The sequence below is a fragment of the Oryctolagus cuniculus genome, chromosome 15, assembly GCF_964237555.1.
Source record: "Oryctolagus cuniculus chromosome 15, mOryCun1.1, whole genome shotgun sequence".
NCBI lineage: Eukaryota > Metazoa > Chordata > Mammalia > Lagomorpha > Leporidae > Oryctolagus > Oryctolagus cuniculus.
This window is the reverse complement of record NC_091446.1, coordinates 17911009-17930665: the sequence shown is the minus strand read 5'-3', so window position 1 is coordinate 17930665 and position 19657 is coordinate 17911009. Positions and strand designations below refer to the sequence as shown.

Genomic DNA, 19657 nt, shown 5'->3' with positions numbered 1-19657 from the left:
CGTATTTATCTTCAGCTTCCCACAGCCTTCTCCACTAGCTCTCTTGCCCTGTGGGTCAGCCCAGGTTTACAGAGAAGGAAACGGAGTCAGAGACAGTTTTAATGGCTTGCTATCTGGCTATTTCCTTAATTCTTTGACATCATTATCATAACACATACCATCCATGTAAGAACAGGTTTTGTGGAAATGAGGAAACACCACCCTGTTATCAATGCCTGATGCTTATAAGACACAGCCCAGTGTTTCTGAAACACTGAATTATGTGCATTCCAATAATAGACTTGGAACCACATTCTCTCTGTTGCTTTCCTTGAGACGTTGTTGGGTAATTAAGGATTGAATTACAGGAGAGCCTAAGTTCCTTCTTCCAGCACCACTGCCCTAAGAGACCAATGCATGCCTAGAGAGTGTCCAATTAAAAGTTGTATTTCAGGATGAAATTTGAGAGGCCAGGGTGTATCTACAAATAGTAGAGGAAAAATCCTTTAAAATGTTTACATTTGCACAAATTACTCATATTTTGTTTACCGAATACAATAGCACTGTACTTGAGTCTTCCGATCTTCAAAGTTTAGTTCGGCTACACAAAAACAAAGAAAGCCAGACATAAAAAAGGAAATTTGTCACCTGAAACTGAAACTGTGTGTCTTCAGAGTTATTTTTTGTACAAGGGGAGAAAAACTCAACTTTGTATTTCAGTCTTGGTTGAAAAAGTTTCTGAAAAAAGCTTTTTCCAACTCTGTGAAGTAAAAGAAATGAGATTCAAGAGGTAATTGAGCTTCCCCTTGGATTATTGTGCAAAGTCTCCTTTTATCCCCTCCCCCTGTTCTTTGTGACTTATCTGGAGCCGGGTTCTTTTACACCATCAGGCTATATAAAGTCGAACTAGGACTAGGGCTGGGGATTTGAGGAGCATCTGGGAGGCAGCATCCACAGTCGGGAGAGAATGAAACAGCTGGGAACTTGAGCGACCGCGTGTGCCATTGACTCTCCCAGTGGTAGGAGTTCCATTTCTTGCCTCTCAGCACTAACGTGGATCAATTAAGAATGGGGGGTGCTGGCACTGCTCTCCCCTGGGAAGTTCCCCTGAGAATGCGCTGGCTGCTTTGTCCTTGCCCTTCATTGTAACTTCTTCTTCATGTTTCTGACCCAGAATGATCGAGATCCTGATCCTGGAAGGACCCTAAACATTTGGCCAAGCTTGGTTTGGCCACCTGGTGAAGACCAGGCTCCGAGAAGCAATGGTGGTGAAGGCCTTTGTCCTGCTGGCCATGTTTGCGCACACTTCTGCGAGATCATGCACGCCCAACAAAGCAGGTATGCACAGTGCCTGCCCATGTTCCTGCAAAGGAAGGTTTCCTGAGAGTTCCCTTGGCAACACTCTGCGAGCTGGTTATGAAAATGCAATGATGTAGCCAAGGAGAAGCAAGTAAGCCCCCAGAGACAACGAGATTCTCCTGCACAAAAATGTGCGGGATAAACTTGGACATTTTTAAAGTTAGAGAAGGCTCTCTCTCATTGCTGTCTCTTTCTCTCTCTGCCTCCCTCCATATATACATGTGTGTGTGTGTGTGTATATAAATGTGTATAAAGCAGCTCCATCTTTTTTTACTTGACTATATAATTTCTGTCTTGAGTCATTCATCAGTGTTTTACAAAATTGTGTATGAAATGGAGATTTTTTTTAAAATGCTAAACTACATGCTTATATATATATTCAATCTGTAGCGTCACAGATTTCTTCAAATAGAGTTGGGTTTACAAATGAACCCATTTTAAATGCATGGTTAGTGCAGTTAGTAAATAGATGTAGCAAAACTTTCAACAGGGGAAACACATCACAGATGGAAAAGGGTGGCGGGAAGGTATGTTTGGCCACCTGCTTTGCATCTTCAGGTATGGTTGGAATCCACCACTATTGATATAGATTAATGTGCTAATTGTACCTGATTTTACCAAGTCTGTGTTCTTTCCAGATGTCATTCTCGTGTTTTGCTATCCCAAAACCATCATCACCAAAATCCCCGAGTGTCCCTATGGATGGGAAGTACATCAGCTGGCCCTTGGAGGGATGTGTTACAATGGGGTCCACGAAGGAGGTTACTACCAGTTTGTCATCCCAGATTTGTCACCTAAAAACAAGTCCTATTGTGGAACCCAGTCTGAGGTAAGGCCAGATCACATAGCGGAGAGTCACTTAAGATACGTGGGCCCAAGAACAAGACATCTACTACCTACCCTTAGAAAGATTCTGAACTCACCAGATTCCTTTCAAAGGTCAACCCTGATTCTCGAACTTTCTGGGACATTGGTGCTGCTTTCAAAATCTTCTCTTCTGTCTAGTTTAGATCACTCTTTGACTTGACTTTTGTTCTCCTAATTTATTGCTTGGGCCAGCAAGACCACATTTATGAAGAGGACAAAGCCTATTTCCCATCTCCAACTCAGTTTAATTTCTGAGTTCATGAGCTACCACCCTTCCTGGGTTGGGAAGGCAGATGGGTGGGCCATCTTCTGCCTAAGACTTTGCAATGTTAATAAAGTTTATTTGGAAGAGTGACCACAGTATAGCACAATTTTTAGCTGGGTCTTCTGAAGTATCTATGATGGAAAACTATAGAATAAAAAAAAATAAAGACATCCTCTTGCCAACACCCTCCTGTAACAAAAAAAAAAAAAAAAACTAGTTCAGGGTCACAGGACCAGTGGGGTTGTTGTCAGAAAGGGAGGCCAGGTCTTCTGACCCTCCTATATGGTCCAATGTTCCTACTGCCTTGATTGTCAGAAGACTGTACAATTTTGTGTCTCAAAAGATGAAATTTAAGAGCTTCTGGGCCAACTTTTCTTCCTAAAGATCTCACAAGGACATAGTGATTTTGTGAGAATTCAGTGACTTTGTGTGTTAACAAAGAACCATGCCCGTGAGTGTACACAGGTAAGGGGAACTAGAAATCATGTGTGTGGTCTCAGGATGGTCACTTCTCAAGTGGACACTCCAGATCCCTTCCAGCTCCAGTGGTCTGTGATTTTAGAACCCAACAAGCCAGAGGAAAGAGTCTCAGAGAAAGTGCTTACAGAATAGGAAAGAGCAAAGAACAAGTCTAGAAACGGGAGCTGGGCAAAGGCGTTCACTGAGGATACTTAGACTGGGGGGATGGATAAAAAGATGATGTTGGGAAATGCAGATTCCTTGAGTCAGTTCCCAGTGAGCCCATTGACATCTTTAGGCCTACAACAAAACCTAGATTATTGTACCTAATCTTAACTGAAGGTACTGAAGAACTCTTTTACAAAAATCGTTACATCACCCCTAGGCAGAAAGAACAGGTGCTACTGTCAACAGTAAGGTATTCATGCCTCCCTCACTGGACTTTTCTCTGGGCCATCTTCACCCACTTTCCTCAAAACCTTCCCTTCCCATCACAGACTCAGGACCACCCTAACTACCTTCTCCTTCCTCCAGTACAAGCCCCCCATCTACCACTTCTACAGCCACATCGTTTCCAACGACAGCACCGTGATCGTCAAGAATCAGCCTGTGAACTACTCCTTCTCCTGCACCTACCACTCCACCTACTTAGTGAACCAGGCTGCCTTTGACCAGAGGTAAGCTGCTCTGGAGTGGAGGGCTGGCTGCCTGCGTGTGTGCAACAGTCCCTATCAACCAGGCGCGTTTCAGTCCTTATGCAAAATTCTCTCCCCTTTTCAGAGTGGCCACTGTGCACGTGAAGAACGGGAGCATGGGCACATTTGAAAGCCAATTGTCTCTCAACTTCTACACTGTAAGTGGTCTCCAGGTCCCTCCACCACCCTGTGTCCTTCCTAGGAGATGATGGGATGCTTCCTGAAAATTCACTCTTTCCCAAGCTCCATGAAGAACCCTATTCTTGAATTCAAGCTGAAACATAAGATTGGGTTTCCCTTTAAACCTCTTTAAAGACCAGATGCAGAAAATGTCAAATTCGTAGACTGGATAGAAGAGCTACAGAGTGGCACAGAGATCTCAGGCCAACCATCCCACTTTACAGATGTGGCACCTTACACTGTGGCAAGGTCAATAGACAGTAAGACAGTCACTGACTGACTCTTAAGATTAGTTTCACTCTGACTCACTCCAGAAATTTGTTTGCATTTAGAACCCAGCTCTCAGTAAAGCACGTGGCACAGAGCATTGAGCAGTGTGCCTGAAACAGAGCTGAGAAGAGCTGGGACGGCTTCTGCTGCCTCACTCTTCGATCTCGGAAGCCCCCCAGTCAGTGGCTTTCCTCGCTGTCAGACTGGAACATGCGGCCCACCTTGGCATCAGATTTAAAGGCACACCCAAAACAAAGCACCCCAGCAAAATTAAACACGCACTGGCCACCAGGCCGGCTGCCCTCCTGCTTCGAAGGATGCTTTGTTTCCGAAGCCTCAGCTTCCAGCGAGGGCTCAAGCACACAGAGACACTGGCCCAGTTGGCTAGAGGAAGATGCCAATAGAAATACAGACCTTTATAGAACATTCGAACCAGAAGGCATCCTTACTATCCTACCTGGAACCCCACTGACTGAAATCTTTGAACTTGCTTTATCTGCTGCCTGGAAGCTTTTAACCCCATGAAGTCGGCAGACAGGAATTGGAGGGATCCTGTAACAACCCAGCCCATGTTATACATGAAGCCCAAGGGGAGGAAGTGATTTGCCAAGAGATACCATAGGCAGTTTGGAGCAGCACCCGGTCGAGAACTCCTAACCTTGGTCTTTGCAAGGTGCTTACCGTGAAGGGTGTGCAGCTTCTGTTTCAAAAGTCCTCAATCTGCACAGGCCCCTTTCAAGTCCCTGCATCTAATTTTAGATTTTAAAAAAATTTTAATTCCAAATTGTCTAAGATTTGAGATCTCACAAAATCTTCCCCTGCCCCAGGTTACACACCACGACAGGTTGGGTGCTGAGAAAAGAATCTCCTCTGGCTTCTTGAGCTCTCATTGGGAGGATAAATTAGTGTGAGGTGCCAGGGTGAGGAAAAAACAGCAAAACCACTGGGGTCGCTAACAAGGGCAGTCCAGAAGGCAAAACACGCTTCCAGCATGGACAGCAGCCACAGGGGACAGCCTGATAACAGGCTAGCTTCACCCGGGTTCCTGTCCGGAAGTGAATAATTGTTATTTCTTTTCTTTTCTTTTTTTTTTTTTTTTTTTTTGACAGGCAGAGTGGACAGTGAGAGAGAGAGACAGAGAGAAAGGTCTTCCTTTGACGTTGGTTCACCCTCCAATGGCCGCTGCGGCCGGCGCACTGCACTGATCCGATGGCAGGAGCCAGGTGCTTCTCCTGGTCTCCCTTGGGGTGCAGGGCCCAAGCACTTGGGCCATCCTCCACTGCACTCCCGGGCCACAGCAGAGAGCTGGCCTGGAAGAGGGGCAACTGGGACAGAATCCGGTGCCCGACCGGGACTAGAACCCGGTGTGCCGGCGCCGCAAGGTGGAGGATTAGCCTAGTGAGCCGCGGCACCAGCCAACAATTGTTATTTCTACCAGATAAAATTATAGATACAGTCCTTGAAAGGTTTTACAACAGTGAGCAAATGGAGAAGACACCAAGACTGTCAAAAACTTTACCACCATCAGGCATGTTGGGCAGAGTTGCAGACATACCTGTGAGGCCTTAGAACCAGGAGCATCTGATCTCCTTTTTAAACTTTTATTTCAAGAGTGATGTACCCTCAGCATCACTCGAGCGATGCTCTGAGCTGTATGAACAAGGCGCCTCCTTGATCTATGGTAGAAATGAGGCTAAGTCTACCCCAGGCGCCTTCCAAGACCCCTTGAGGACAAAGGGACCTCAGCAAAGAGAGGGCTGCGTGGTACAGAGCCTCCTGCACTGACTGATATTCCCATGGTGGGCTCAGTTTCCTATGCCTGACCTGTGGGGCTAGTATTTTTCTTCTCTTCCCTTATTCCACTTGGAGAACATTCTTGTGTGTTTCTGAAGCAACTGCTCCCTGCATATATTTCCATCAAATTACCAGAAACAGAGCAGTGCCCTAGATAGCACAATGGAATCAGTGCATTGCTAATTGCTTAGGATTCCAAGGGCTCCAAACGCTGGGCTCCAAAGCACCAATTCTTCTCCGAATGCTTCCTCTCTCTCTTCTTTCCAGCCCTCTCCCACTCACCCTTGCCAATAACCCATAGTTAGTTTTACTAGCAGGAAGTTATTCTGACTCCCATTCCAGAATAAAGGAAGGTAATTCAGCTTACAGAAGTAGCCTAGTATTGTAGGTAAGAAAATTCGTCTTGCCATCTGACCACCGGTTTGAACCCTAGTTCCACCATTGACTAGTTGTGTGACCTTGAAGAAGTTAGTTAACCTTTCTGGGCGTCCATATGTGCCTTTGTTAAACTGAGATAATAACACCTATACCATACGTGTGTTATGAGGATTAAAAAAAATCACCTTAAAAAGAGTGTGGCCCAGAGTCTGGGACAAGTAAGTGCCTGAGAAATGGCCATTCTCAACATGGGAGATTTGGGTCTCATTTAAAGTGGAAGCTCTGAGTGCTCCTAGCATTGGTATAAAGATCGGGTTGAATATCAAAGCTAGTGTGGGGTTTGGTTGATATTTATGCCATCAAAGAAGCCCTGACCATTCTTCATAGTTAGACAAAGATAAATGAAAAAGCTTGGGGTTGAACAAAGGTAAGAGATAGAAGCCCAAAGTCAAAGTAAACCTCAGAGGTAGTTGACCTTGACCTTCTTCCCAGTGCCCAAAACTGCTGACAGATCACTGGAGTGTTAGCTCTATACCTCTTTGAAAAGCAAGGGTGAATCGGGCCTTCCCATATTAGATCAGCAACTGAAGCTTGACACCTGAACTCTTGCCCTCTTGTCCTGTTCTGTCTTCTGATACAATATCATGTACTTCGGTTGCTGACAGGCCTCACCTGTCTCCTTTATCGCCTCTAGCTAAACATTTTCTCGCGGTTGGCAATTCATTCACCATCCTAGTCTCCCTCTTGAATATGATCTAGTGGTGATGACCCCATCACAAAGTGGAGGTCACAATTGAAACGTTAGATTCCAGACCTCGTGAGACCAATGCAGGACCCTGTTGGTCAGAGATGACCTGCTCCAGGTTCTGGAAGACTCCTAGGATAATGACTTTGGGGCACATATCTTTCACCACTGTCTCCCATTGAATTTGTGAGCAAGCACAACTCCTCGATTTTTCCACATCACCTACTATGACACCAAGTGTGCCTCTACTTCACTTGTGTTGCTAGCTAATTTTGACTCAATCTTTGGGTTGGAGGAAGAGATTGGATGGCATGATTTTTCAAGGTATTCATCCATTCTGTTCGACAAACAAGTAGCTTGTGTAGTAATTTCTATCTTTCTCAGGATGCCAAAACTAACATTTTATCTGTTATAACCCCGACAGTGTTTGCAATCAGTAAAATAATGGGAGAGGCTTTAGACGATGAAAGAGATGGAGTCCTCTTAAGTTCCTGTCTGTGTGTTTGACCTGCAGGGTTTAAGGTCCACTGGAACTAGATAACATTGCTAAATATGGGTTCATCCTTACACTGTCTACAAACCTCCAAGCCCATGAAACCCAATATTAGTACCTTGGTCTAAGCTTTATGCTTCCACTATGTAAAGTCACAAAAGTTATTCCCATTTTTCAGATGGAGAAAATGAGGCTCAGAAGATAGACTTGACTATTGTATGCCCCAAAGTAGCCATGAAAGCCAGGGTTAGCTCTAGATCCCTGTCCTTCTTCCATATTACTTTTTTTTTTTTTTTTTTTTTTTGGACAGGCAGAGTGGACAGTGAGAGAGAGAGACAGAGAGAAAGGTCTTCCTTTGCCGCTGGTTTACCCTCCAATGGCCGCCGCAGCCAGCGCGCTGCGGCCGGCGCACCGCGCTGATCCGATGGCAGGAGCCAGGTACTTATCCTGGTCTCCCATCGGGTGCAGGGCCCAAGGACTTGGGCCATCCTCCACTGCACTCCCTGGCCACAGCAGAGAGCTGGCCTGGAAGAGGGGCAACCGGGACAGAATCTGGTGCCCCGACCGGGACTAGAACCCGGTGTGCCGGCGCCGCAAGGCGGAGGGTTAGCCTAGTGAGCCACGGCGCCGGCCTTCCATATTACTTTTGTTTCTGGTAGCTAAAGCCAAGAGTAGCACAAGGCTGTTACCCATGTTGAATGAAACCAAGACTAGGAGAATGGAGCAATTGGTCTCCTTTGGGTAAGTCACCTGGAACCACTACTGATATTCCTAATGACTCACCCAGAACCTCCTGCTGAGGACAGAAGGAGAGGCCCACATAGCCAGGCCAGGGATCAGAACCTGCCATTCCTGTGCTCAAAACCTCACTCCCCATCACGCTGGGAGCTCAAGATGCAATCTTCCCAACATCTTCCCTCATGGTGACTCTAACCTGATCTCCTGCTCCTGTTCTCCCTCTCCAGCTCCCCTTGTACTCACTGGGGCCAGCCCACCAGCCTTTTTAACATCCTGCTGGCCACACTCTGTTCTCAGGAATTTTGCCTGACCAAAGTATTCTTCCTAGATGGCCACATGACCCTGTCATCACTCTCAAGTCTTGCTCCAATGCCACACGTTTACTGAAGCCTCCCCATCCACTGTATTTAAAATTATAACCTGCCTCCCTCAACCTCCAACCTGTCCTACCATTTTTATAGCTTGTCTGTACAACATCCTATATTCTATGCTAGCATACTGTATTATTTACCTGTTGTCTTCTGTCTTCCCTGCCAGAATGTCACATCATTGGAGAAGGATTTTACTTTGTTCACCAGTGTACCTCAATATATGTAATATTCAGACATAAAGACCATTCCAAACACACAAAACAGTGCCCAACACATAGCAGGTGCTCAATAAATTGTGCTTATTATTCTTGTCAGTATTAACTATACCAGAAATCAGCTGATAAATTTCTCAACCCAGGCTGAAAGCAACTCGGGCAACAAGTACAAGTGAGCCAGGGCAGTGAGGGGCTGTACATATGTTCACGCCCACATACATCAGCAAATTCAGTGAAATGCATGTCACAGCATCCCTGGATTCCACTTTCTTCTCATCAGTCAAAATTTGTTGGCATAGATGAGACATGCAGTTTGTGTGTGTGTGTGTGTGTGCGCACACGTGTCTCACTATGATTAGAAACTCTAGAAAATGCATGTCCTCGTCCTTCTAAGATGGCACAACATTCAATGAGGTACAGTTTCTCTGGCCTTGGGCTGTCTTTCTGTAGTCACATAAGGCTGTTTCGGGAGGCTGATTCCCACCCCCAGTCCACCCAACCCATCCGCTCCTGGAAGACCCAACTGCTCAGTCTGAAAGGTATATCACCTGCTATCCATTTCCTTCCAAAGAATGCCAAGTTCTCCACCAAGAAAGAAGCCCCCTTTGTCCTGGAAGCATCAGAAATCGGTTCAGACCTGTTTGCAGGAGTAGAAGCCAAAGGGTTAAGCATTAGGTGAGTAGATGTCCTCTGTGTTTATGTTTTTAAATACAAAGGGGGGAAAGCTGGCCAAGAGTCTTTTTTTAAAACAAGATATTTCTAGACACGAGACTTTTGGGTTCAAAATAATGCGTTTTCTTTCATTCTCAGGTTTAAAGTGGTCTTGAACAGCTGTTGGGCCACACCCTCAGCTGACTTCATGTACCCTCTGCAGTGGCAGCTGATCAACAAGGGGTAGGTACCACCTTCAAGAGCCAGGGCTGAACAATGGGGCCAGATATTTCCGGGGTGACTTTGCTGTGGCTTGGGATAGCACGAGAGGGAGAGGTGGAGACCTTTGGGGTTATATCAGTGATGTCCTCTGTGTCTCCAGGCTAGGGACCATTACTAAAAACATATAGTGCTTCTACATACCAGCTAGTATCCTGAGAGCCTTATCATATATTAACTCCTTTAAGTCTTACAACAAGGTAGGAGGCATTACCATCATCCCCACTTCACAGATGAGAAAACATAGCCACAGCTGAGGTTCAGTAAGGTCTCTCAGTAGGCTGACAGGGTTCAAATCGAATCAGTCTGACACCAGAACTACAGTGGATTCTAAATTAGATAATCTATATGAAAAAGGTTAATAAATAGTACCTAGTCAGTATCCAGTAAATTTAAATAAAATCATTATTTTTATTATTAACTCAAGACATAAAGAAAAGCTCTGAAAATTCCAGGTAGCAAATGGAAATATTGTAATTGTACCACATAAAGGCAATTCTACAAGTCAACCAGTACACAGGAGGTAGAAGTCCAGGTTGGAGGCTGTGACAGCTGTTGCAACAAAGGTGAAAAGACCTGAACTGAGACTGTAGCCAAGTGGTCATAAAAGGAAGAAGCTTCCGTAGGAGAGAGAAAATTTCAGGAGTTAATCGGGTATGGCATGGAGGGCAGGAAAGCACAAGAAGTATGTATAACACTCAAAAGGATGACTTTGCATGTGGCACCTGTGTGCTGTGGATGGTGGGGAACAGTATTTGTTGTTGACCGCTGGTGCCGAGGGATTCTGGGTAAGAGAATATGCAGCCTCCCAAGTTCAGGAGTGGATGTGCAAGCTTGAGATGCTGATTGTCCACGAGTACTTGGAACTGTAACTTTAGGAAAGAGAGGTAAAAGTAGAAGTAGAGGCAGGGCGTGGCATTATCCACACGATTCACAGTCAGCAACGAGGAGGCCATTCACCAACCAAGGACACCACTGTGCTCCCGTTAAAACGCCAGAACCCATTAGGCCAAGCAGAAATGGGGGCCAAGGACAGAGATCACAAAAGTGGGGTCATTGTGAACCTTCGTTTTTATTTAACAAGCATTCGTGCAGACTTATCATTCCAGTCATTGCTCTAGGTAGGTACTTGGCAAGCATCATTTTATTTAAATTTCATTAAATCACAAGTAAAGTAGTGTAACAATCACTATTTTAGAGATAAGAAGACTAACGCATAGACAGAAACATGCCCAAAGTCTGGAACTAACGAAAGGAAGTTCTGGGCTTCTAACTCAGGCAACAAGACTTCCTAGGCTGCACTTGAACTACCCACAAAGCCCCCTGCTGAGAGACAAGCTTAGTTTGGGTGCTTACTTCACAGCTATCCCTGGATAATTAGATTCTCGTAGCTTCCGTTGGCAAACGTGCAACCCAATGGCTTCAGAGATTCTGAAAGACGTTACTGATGTACAGAGTCCTGCAATTGCCACTGGTCCCTGGGGAACCTCTCAGGCCAAAGCCAGGCAGTACACACATGCCTGCCACCCTTGGAAGCATCTCCCAACACACATAGAATATGGCAGAAGGAAGAATGCTGGTGGCTTTGGCTTAGTGTTTACAAGAGGCCCCCAAACTGTATAGTACACACAGAGGATGAAGGTACTCTAAGAGTTTGCATAAAGATTAATTTAAAAGATGTTTATTTTAGTGCAAAACATTTTGAAACCCAGGCATAATTTTCCATACTTTTTGTTTCCATGAACTTTCAGAAGCACCCTCAGACCCGTGGGAGCTGTTACTCTGGGGGCACACTGCAAGCCATATCAGAAAGTCCCTGGGAAGGCACATTTCAGCACAGCCAGATTTCTGAAGCCCTGAACAGTTTCTCTATTATGCCTGGTTGACACAGCACATTGGTTAGGGATGCACTCACCAGGACAAGCGCCAGAAAGGAGACTTGGGAAGTCTGCTCCCTCCGCCTCTCAGATAGCTTTAGCTCACACTGTGTCTTTTTGAGGGAAACCCACTTTTCAAGAGTTTCTGGAGAGATCACAACAGATACGAGTATGTAATCTAGAATGTTCCTGTGCACCTGAGTGCACCCGATACAGCACCCCTCCCAAAGGGCATCCACCATTTGTTTGGTGATAATGTGGAAACTTCCCGGCAGCCTCCGCTATCCAGAGGTAGCGGTCACTGAGGGGCAGGTGCCACAGCCAGTGCCAGGACACGGTGCTGCCAAGGCACCCGGGCTGCCATTATTCATCTCTGCCCCGCCCCCCGACAGAGCTCAGCTTACACTATTTTCCACTGTTGACACCAGGCCTGGGGCACTCTGGCTGCACAGAACTATTTTAAGGTCTCATGCCTTGAGTTCGTGCAAGGATCTTGGGTTCATTGACCACACGCTCCCGCAACAGAGCCGTTTCGTAACCTGGCAAATGCCCAGTGCTCCATCACTGCTCAGGGTCACCACGAACACGAGCCGCTGCTGACTCCTGGTCCAGAGCCGCAGGCATGGCCTTTGTGCCTGTTTCCCTCCCCAACTGCCAGAGCAGGCATCCCTTAGGTCCAGCCTCAACTTTGGCACACGTACACATTCCAATGACACCCTTCAGTCATTGTTGTCTGTGCTTATATTTAGCATGTGACCACATTTTTTACAAAGATAATAATATAATATGTATAGCTTAAATATGATGACAAATTCAGACTTCCAATGGCAAAACCTCAATATATAATACACAAAATGTGTTGGGTGTGACTTAAGCTTAGGTGGCTATGGCAACACAGGGTAAACACAGCCCACAGCACCCTGTCTTTACCTTGTGTGACCATGGGGGTCTTTAACCTTCCAGTCCTGGGGAGAGCTTTCTCCCTCGGGACAGAGGTGTGACTGACCAGGTGTCTCACATGTCAATCCCCTCCTGTTGTACCCTATGTGTAGCATGGGGACAACCATCACATCTTAGAGTTCCTCAACTTGACCTTGTGGTTGCAAGGACCAAGGGAGGTACTGCCGGTGAAAGGGCTCAGGAAGGGAGGACAACCCATGTAAGAAGCTGGGGGTGGTGCCCTTGTGCCCGAGAGCCCCTGCTGGAGTTCCAAGAGGTGTCGCTTCCCTCTCCTGCCTCCATATGCACCAGGTGCCCCACAGATGAAACCGTCTTCGTGCACGAGAACGGAAAGGACCACAGGGCTACCTTCCAGTTCAACGCCTTCCGGTTCCAGAACATTCCCAAACTGTCCAAGGTCTGGCTGCACTGTGAGACGTTCATCTGTGACAGTGAGAAGCTCTCGTGCCCCGTGGTGAGTCGCCCTTCTCGGGAAGGATAACGGTAGCCCCAGGGGACTGGAACTTGAGCTTTTTGTTAGGCTGGGAAGTGGTGGCCAGGCCAGGTCTATGTGGACATGCGCTGAGGGTTTTCTGGAGGAAAAGGCACTGGGCACAGAGTCAGCCCTGTCCACCCCGCCACCCACAGCCTCCACCATCTGACGCTCGTCACTTGACACACTGGGGCCAGGTGTTCTCATCTTTGAACAGAGTGGTGACAGGGGAGGATGGCCTGCCCTTTGCAGAGAGAAATGTTAGATAAAAAGAAAGTGTCAACAGACATGCAAATACTTCGAAAAAGTTAAAGTACAAGGGAATTTCCAGGTCTGGAAATAACTCAAAAAGTGGGGGTTTTTTGGCCTTGATTGGATAGCCTGAGGGTCTGTCTCTCTGCCCTCAGAGAGGTGCTTCAGAGATGCCTGATGCCAGGCCAAGGCGATTCACCTGTCTAAGAGGAAGGCCGCGCGATCTGTGCTCTTAACAAGCCATCTGGGTGATCCTGACACACCCCGGCTTAAGAACCATTGTGCGAGTGACTTAAAAGTGCTGAACCCCACTCTGTTATGTTCTCTGGACGAGAGCCTGCAGTGTTTCCAAAGAGCTAATCAGCCCATATAGCCTACAGCACCCAACAGAAATGGGTCGTAATCTCTATTTTCATGGACTCATTTGGCCAGAAAACATAAGCACAAATAGAAAAGGGGGAAGGAAGTGGAGGGTGCAGGGCCAGGGAAGGCATGAGAGAGGCTTTGACAGGTTCATCAAAGCCGAAGTGTGGACAGCACATTCTTGAAAAACAAGAAAAGAAAATGAACTAGAACTCGTTGACTGAGTGTCCATTTCTCAGCTGACGGTGATGAGAACAGCTGCATCTAAAAGCCTCCTCAGAAGGGCCGTGGGTCTCTTCCCCGGGGCGGGGACTTAGCACAAAGCCTCCTTCTTTGTCTCAAGTTGGAGAAGAAACAAAACATGTTTCTCCAAATTACAAATAAAAGATAACTGTTGCCTGGGGAATTTTGACTCCATTCAGTTTGCAACATTTTGGTTGTTTCGGTTTTATATTGAAAATGTTACCTTTAAATTTTTTTTGGCAGAAATGTTTTAAGTTTCTGGATTGACGTGCAATCCCTGTACATTTTTATGGGGTGCAGAGCAGTATTTCACTAGATACACACAGCATTAACCAATCATACCACATGATGAGGCCTTCCATTTCTTTAACACCAGCTGTAGTTACCTTACTGTTTTTGGAGCACCAGATTTTGTTTTGTGGGTTTTTTTCCCCAAAAAAGATTACTTTTTGATTGATGGATGGGAGAAGTACAAATATAGATCAGACATAGAAAAAAAATAGATCTAGCGTCCATCTGTTGGTTCACTCCCCAAATGCCTGCAGTGGTCAGGGCTGGGCGAAGCTGAAGCCAGCAGCCCAGAACTCAATGCAAGTCTTCCACACGACCCGAGCCATCACCACCCCTCCCAGGGTCGCTCAGGAAGCTGGACTCAGGAGCCCGAGCAAGTAATGGGAGCCAGACAGCCCCTGCGGGAAGTGGGTGTGTGCACACCACCAGGCTTGGTTTGGTTCTGAATCTCATTTCTTCTCCCCCCCCCCCCCCCCCCCCCCCCCCGCTGTACTCACTCCCTCCGCAGACCTGCGACAAGCGGAAGCGCCTCCTGCGGGAGCAGACAGGGGGCGTGCTGGTGGTGGAGCTCTCGCTGCGGAGTAAGCCCCCCTGTGTTCCCAATGCCTGACGCTCTGGGCTGCGTCCACAGGCACGGCCGGTTTGAGCATTTTGACTGAATTGCCAAACCAGGTGTGCCTGTGGGCACAACCTTCGCCTGCTCCTCGAATCTTCCAGGGAGGTGGGGAGCAGCCAATCCAAGAAGTTGAGGTTTGTTCGCTTCCCTGAAAAGTTCTCTGTGGCCTAATTCCAAATGTCCCCGAGGAATTAGGAGGGACTGGGCTTCCAACAGCAGGCAGTGAGCCATAACCATCAAAAATGATACCTGGCCCCGGGCACGCCAGGTGCGGGTCAGGGAGCCATCACTGAGCACCTAGCACTGTGCCTGACCTGGGCTGGGGAGTGTCCCAAACAGATCGCCCCCGGCAAGGAAAGAGACCGTACACCTGACGGAACCTAAGGGAATGGGAGATGGGCTGGGGGTGGGCAGGGTGCCTGCGGTGGGAGGAGGGGAAAGAGGACTCAACACAGCTCCGGGCTTGGGGAAGACCTATCAGCTGAGGGTGCTCTGTATCACCTGAAGTATGGTGTGACCTAAGGGTGGGCTGGGCGCTGGGGGCTCTAGCAGCTACACCTTTGACTACTCTTACTGAGCGCTGGCTAAAAGCCCCGTCCCAGCTGCTGCCTGATTTTGCGTGGTCTGTAAACTAAAAACCATTTTCCCATTTGCATATGATCCCCCGCCCCCAAACAAAAGAGAAGCATTATTTTATGACACATAAAAATTATATAAAACTCCAATTTCAGGGCCTATGATAGGTGTTTTTAGAACACAGAGACATTCGTGTAGTTATCATCGACTCACGCTGCAGAGACTGGTGGATGGGAGGTGGGGGGGTGACAGGCCCTGTGGCCCTCAGAGCTGAGAATATTTGCTATCTGATTCTTCCCAGCAAGGTTCCCAACCCAGCTGTAGAGAGTCAAGGAGAAAACCGTGGGAGATGAAGCCTTTGTAAAGCCGGGCACAGACCTTGTCCGTGGGGGTGATGGGTGCTTGGGGAGAAATGGGGGAGGAAGTGTTTCAGAAACACAGCCCTCGGGTTTCTCCTCCCATGGCCGTCCTTAAGCCTTCCTCATTCTCTCTCTTTACTCACTACAGGCATGGGATTTTCGAGTCTGTATAGCTTCTCAGGTAAGGAAAAGAGACACCTTTGAGAAATGTCATGGCACAATGCTTTTACAAGACCAACATTAAAAAAAAAAAAAAAAAAAGCTTAACTTTAGCCCCAGCTAAATTGAAAACTACATTTTAAAACACAGCTGGGTGGGGAGGAGGTGGGACAGGGTGGAGAAGTCTCTCCCCCAGGCTCTGGAGGGAGGGAAGAGCTATGGAGAAACTCAGTGAAGCAGAACTGGACCCTGGTCCCCCAAGTCTCAGTAGAGCCATCACCAGGTCTCTTCACTTGGCTCCTATGTTAGGAAACATGGCTTTCAATGATGCGTTCATTTAATAAATATCTGAGTCCCTGTGGTGGCTCTGCCCCTCACTGTACTTGAATTACTTTGGGCAATGACATCAACCCTCTACGAAACTGGGCTAATCACGGCCCATCTAGTATCTGGCTATTGTACGAATTATCTAATTACAGCTAAGAGCATTGAACAATGCCCAGGACATAGCAAACATCCAGTAAGGATCAACCACAGTTTTGATGACTGTTGCTGGTGCTGTTTGGGGCACTGTACCAACTGCAGCCAACAAAGCGGGCAAGGGCCCTATGCATCCGGCTGTGTGTGAGATATGAGGGAAGACAGTGACAGGATTTAAAGAGCAGCCAAGGAACCCCTTAGAGGAACAAAAAGTTCAGCTAAGACCCAAGGTTTCGCTAGAATAATGAGAAGGAAGCCACCATGTGAACAGCTAGGGTAGGACGGTCCCACTTACCAGTAAACTCACAGATATATAAATTAACTTTTGAAAAGTCCAGTCCTAGATTTCTCTTTTTAAAGGAAACTCTGCAGTGACCTCCCTACAGTGAAATGTGCCATCGCTACATTATGAAAGTACAGATTCCCATTTATCATCAGAGACCCATAACCCAGATCTATCACCAGGCTCTTTTTACTGATACGTGTGAACTACAGAACCCCTCAGGGAGACCCAAAACTGACTTTGTAGGAAATGCACAGTCTTATGGAAAGTTACTGAAGACCCTAGAGTTGGCTGGTTCATTCATACAGCGTTGGCCTTGCCCTTGTAGAACTGTGTCTGAGTGCCGTCTCTGCCTGCTCTGGTTCACAGCTGTTCTCTGTCACCTGGTCACGATGCTGGCGATCTGTGCCGTGTTATAGGAGTTAGCCGGGCCACGGCAGCTCCTCCACCCCAGGTCGTCCTCAGCAGATGACAACTCACGTCTATTCACTGCCAAAAAGAGCAAGAAGAAGCCCACGTTGTTGAGAAGCAGAGACTAGTTGCCTGCCAGCCACATGTTCCAGTAATTTTTGTGACTTCATTGATGGTTTTCCCTGTACTGTCCCACTTTCTCTTGTTACTTCCTGTGGCGCTTAGATCCTGCAAGTCCCTCCCCTTTCCTACACTCAAGTCAGGACTCCTTTGAAAGCTATTCTAGTCTTAAAACACTAACACACCCACCCAAGCATTCTGGGGAGAATGTAGGACAGAAGCTCAAAGTCTATGCTAAATACAGAATGCACAAGAATAAGCAACTTTCCCAAAAAGGGGTTTTGTCATCAGGGCTGCACTATTCTACCTAAGGACCAGAGCTGAGCCTCCGCTGGGTTCCAATCTCTCAAACCAGGATGTGGAATCAGAGTAGAACACCATAGTTTGCTCAAACCTAATTAATAGAAAAGAAATGGATTCTTGTGAGCCCCTAGTACTGACCTAATTTGTCTTTATTATAGTTTCTTAAATATATACAAACTTTAGATATGTATAAGCTTTTTATTTTTAGAGTTGATACGTACTCCTAAAATCAAAAGAAAATTGCAAATGTAATAGGAATAAAACTATAAAAAGAGTAAAACTCACCTTCCTTTCATCTAATTCTCATAATGTAGCATTGCCTAAATGAGACTGCTGCTTGCAACATGACAACAAAGGGGCTCCCACACCCAAGTGCACTGAATTCAGTGACCTGACCCTACCGTATGCATCGTAAGACTTACGCACTCACTACTCTTCTTTATTTGCTCTGCTGCGAGATCTTCATTTGTGTGAAATGATCCGACCTCAGCTAACCTGTACTTAAACATCCCAGCCCATTTCTGTTTTTATCTCATTAACTTACTGCAAACATGAGAATGGAACCAACCAAAATTCAGAAGCACAAATGCAAATCACATGGTAACCTTTCCTCGTATCATGACCCCAGGGATGCAGAATATCCTGACATCAACAATATACATTGTCAACAAACTAAAAATTGAATGAAGCAATCCTGCAGGAGAATTGGCTGCAGGACTATAGGCCTGAGTTGTAAGTTCTTGTCTTGGTTGTATACAGACTTCATTAGTGGGTTTATGATTCTAATGCATGTCAGCCTGTCTCTCTGTATGTAGCATGTTGAGAAATTGCAAGATCTGCAGTTCCATGGTTCTTTTACAACTCGAGTTAGTGAATGCAGAAATTAAACTACTAGTCAAGTCTCTGGAGAAATGAAGTACATGCTTGCTTAGCGATAGGCCAGAGTAAAATGACTTGCGTAGCCTAAACTTGCTCTCTGAGCTGGTTTTCCAACCAGTCTGAGATCCCCGCTTTCTGTGAATGCAGAGTCTTTAGTAGTCAGGGAAGACAGAAGACGTATTTTATTGGTTCTAGTCCAAAACTCTTAAGTAGCCCATTCCTAGCCATATTCATAAATCCTTGGCTGTCAGAGTAAAACAATGTTGTGTTAGTTTGGCTTTATTTTGTCAACATGTTTTATGATCTTGTGTCTACCTGGTGCTATGGAATAAATAAAAAGCCTTAAAATAAATAACCTATGACTACAGTTTACAGCACTAGTATATCATGCTGAAAGTCAATTCCTCAACTCCCCCAGGAGCTTTTCCAAGTAGAGCTTCTTAGACGCTCATGTAGACCACAGACTCACAGCCATCCCGTCCTACTGCAATGTCTCAAATGCTCCAGGACCGGATCTCCCACCCAGGGAGGCCAAGCCATTCCACACGTGTAACACCTGGAGGAGAAGGTGTCTCCGGTCAGCCCTGTCTCTAAGGCCCTCAGGTCTCTTGCCAGCAATGGTTAATGTTAACCACTAGCCCCACGATGCTTGGATGCCTTCTTTCTCTAAACTTCTCTATTAAGGAACTAAGAGAAAATACTTTCAAAACAATCTTCCTTGTGTTCACAGTGGACACAGAAAAAAAAAAAAACTGGACATAGACTGTAGGAAACTGCTTCCACCAAAATCCATGGTTATGATCCCTAAAACTTCTCTGTCTCTCTCTCCAGATATGTGTGTGTATACTCAGTATGTGTGTTGTGTATGTGTTCCTGTGTGTATATGTATGTAAATGACACATGTATATGGATGTCTATGTGTGCAACTGTATGTATGTTTTGTATATATGTGTCTGGATGCCACATGTTTATAATGGTTAAGGAAAAGGACAGAAGTCACAAAGTCCTAATTACATAAACATGATGTGTGTAAGCATGTGGGCCAGGACTAGAAGTAAACACACACTGAGTAAAATACAAATATGGGGTAATAACAGACAATTGCCTTATCCAAGCCATCTCTGAATCTGCAGGTCGTCTTCTAGAGCCCTTTTAATGTAACAGTTGCATTCGCACTAGGGATGCCTCCTTTCCCCCATTGCAAGAAGCCAAAGATCAAGGGAATGTCATGTCTTTGGTGCCCCCTCCCCACAGTGTGGTGGTGGGTGGCACAGA

General features: G+C 46.3%; 2 protein-coding genes and 1 long non-coding RNA gene across 3 annotated transcripts in view; 1 reads left to right on the top strand and 2 right to left on the bottom strand.

Annotated features, from left to right (window-relative positions):
- The window catches only part of LOC138845302 (uncharacterized), a 67960-nt gene extending 55057 nt beyond the window's left edge, over positions 1 to 12903 (bottom strand). The window contains exon 1 of the long non-coding RNA XR_011382260.1: positions 11654 to 12903. This is a non-coding gene — a long non-coding RNA (uncharacterized lncRNA). The remainder of the gene's footprint in view (positions 1 to 11653) is intronic.
- On the top strand, positions 872 to 18734 carry TECTB (tectorin beta). Its single transcript, XM_002718744.4, has 11 exons — positions 872 to 998; positions 1154 to 1317; positions 1977 to 2167; positions 3464 to 3606; positions 3710 to 3782; positions 9380 to 9483; positions 9619 to 9702; positions 12867 to 13029; positions 14705 to 14777; positions 15896 to 15928; positions 17039 to 18734. The coding sequence occupies exons 2-11, from the start codon at positions 1242 to 1244 to the stop codon at positions 17086 to 17088; spliced, it is 990 nt and encodes a 329-aa protein (XP_002718790.3). The 5' UTR covers positions 872 to 998; positions 1154 to 1241; the 3' UTR covers positions 17089 to 18734.
- Positions 16843 to 19657, bottom strand: part of LOC100344092 (guanylate cyclase 2G) — a 49668-nt gene continuing 46853 nt past the window's right edge. The window contains exon 22 of the mRNA XM_051823695.2: positions 16843 to 17158. The gene's annotated coding sequence lies outside the window, so the exon portion shown is untranslated. The remainder of the gene's footprint in view (positions 17159 to 19657) is intronic.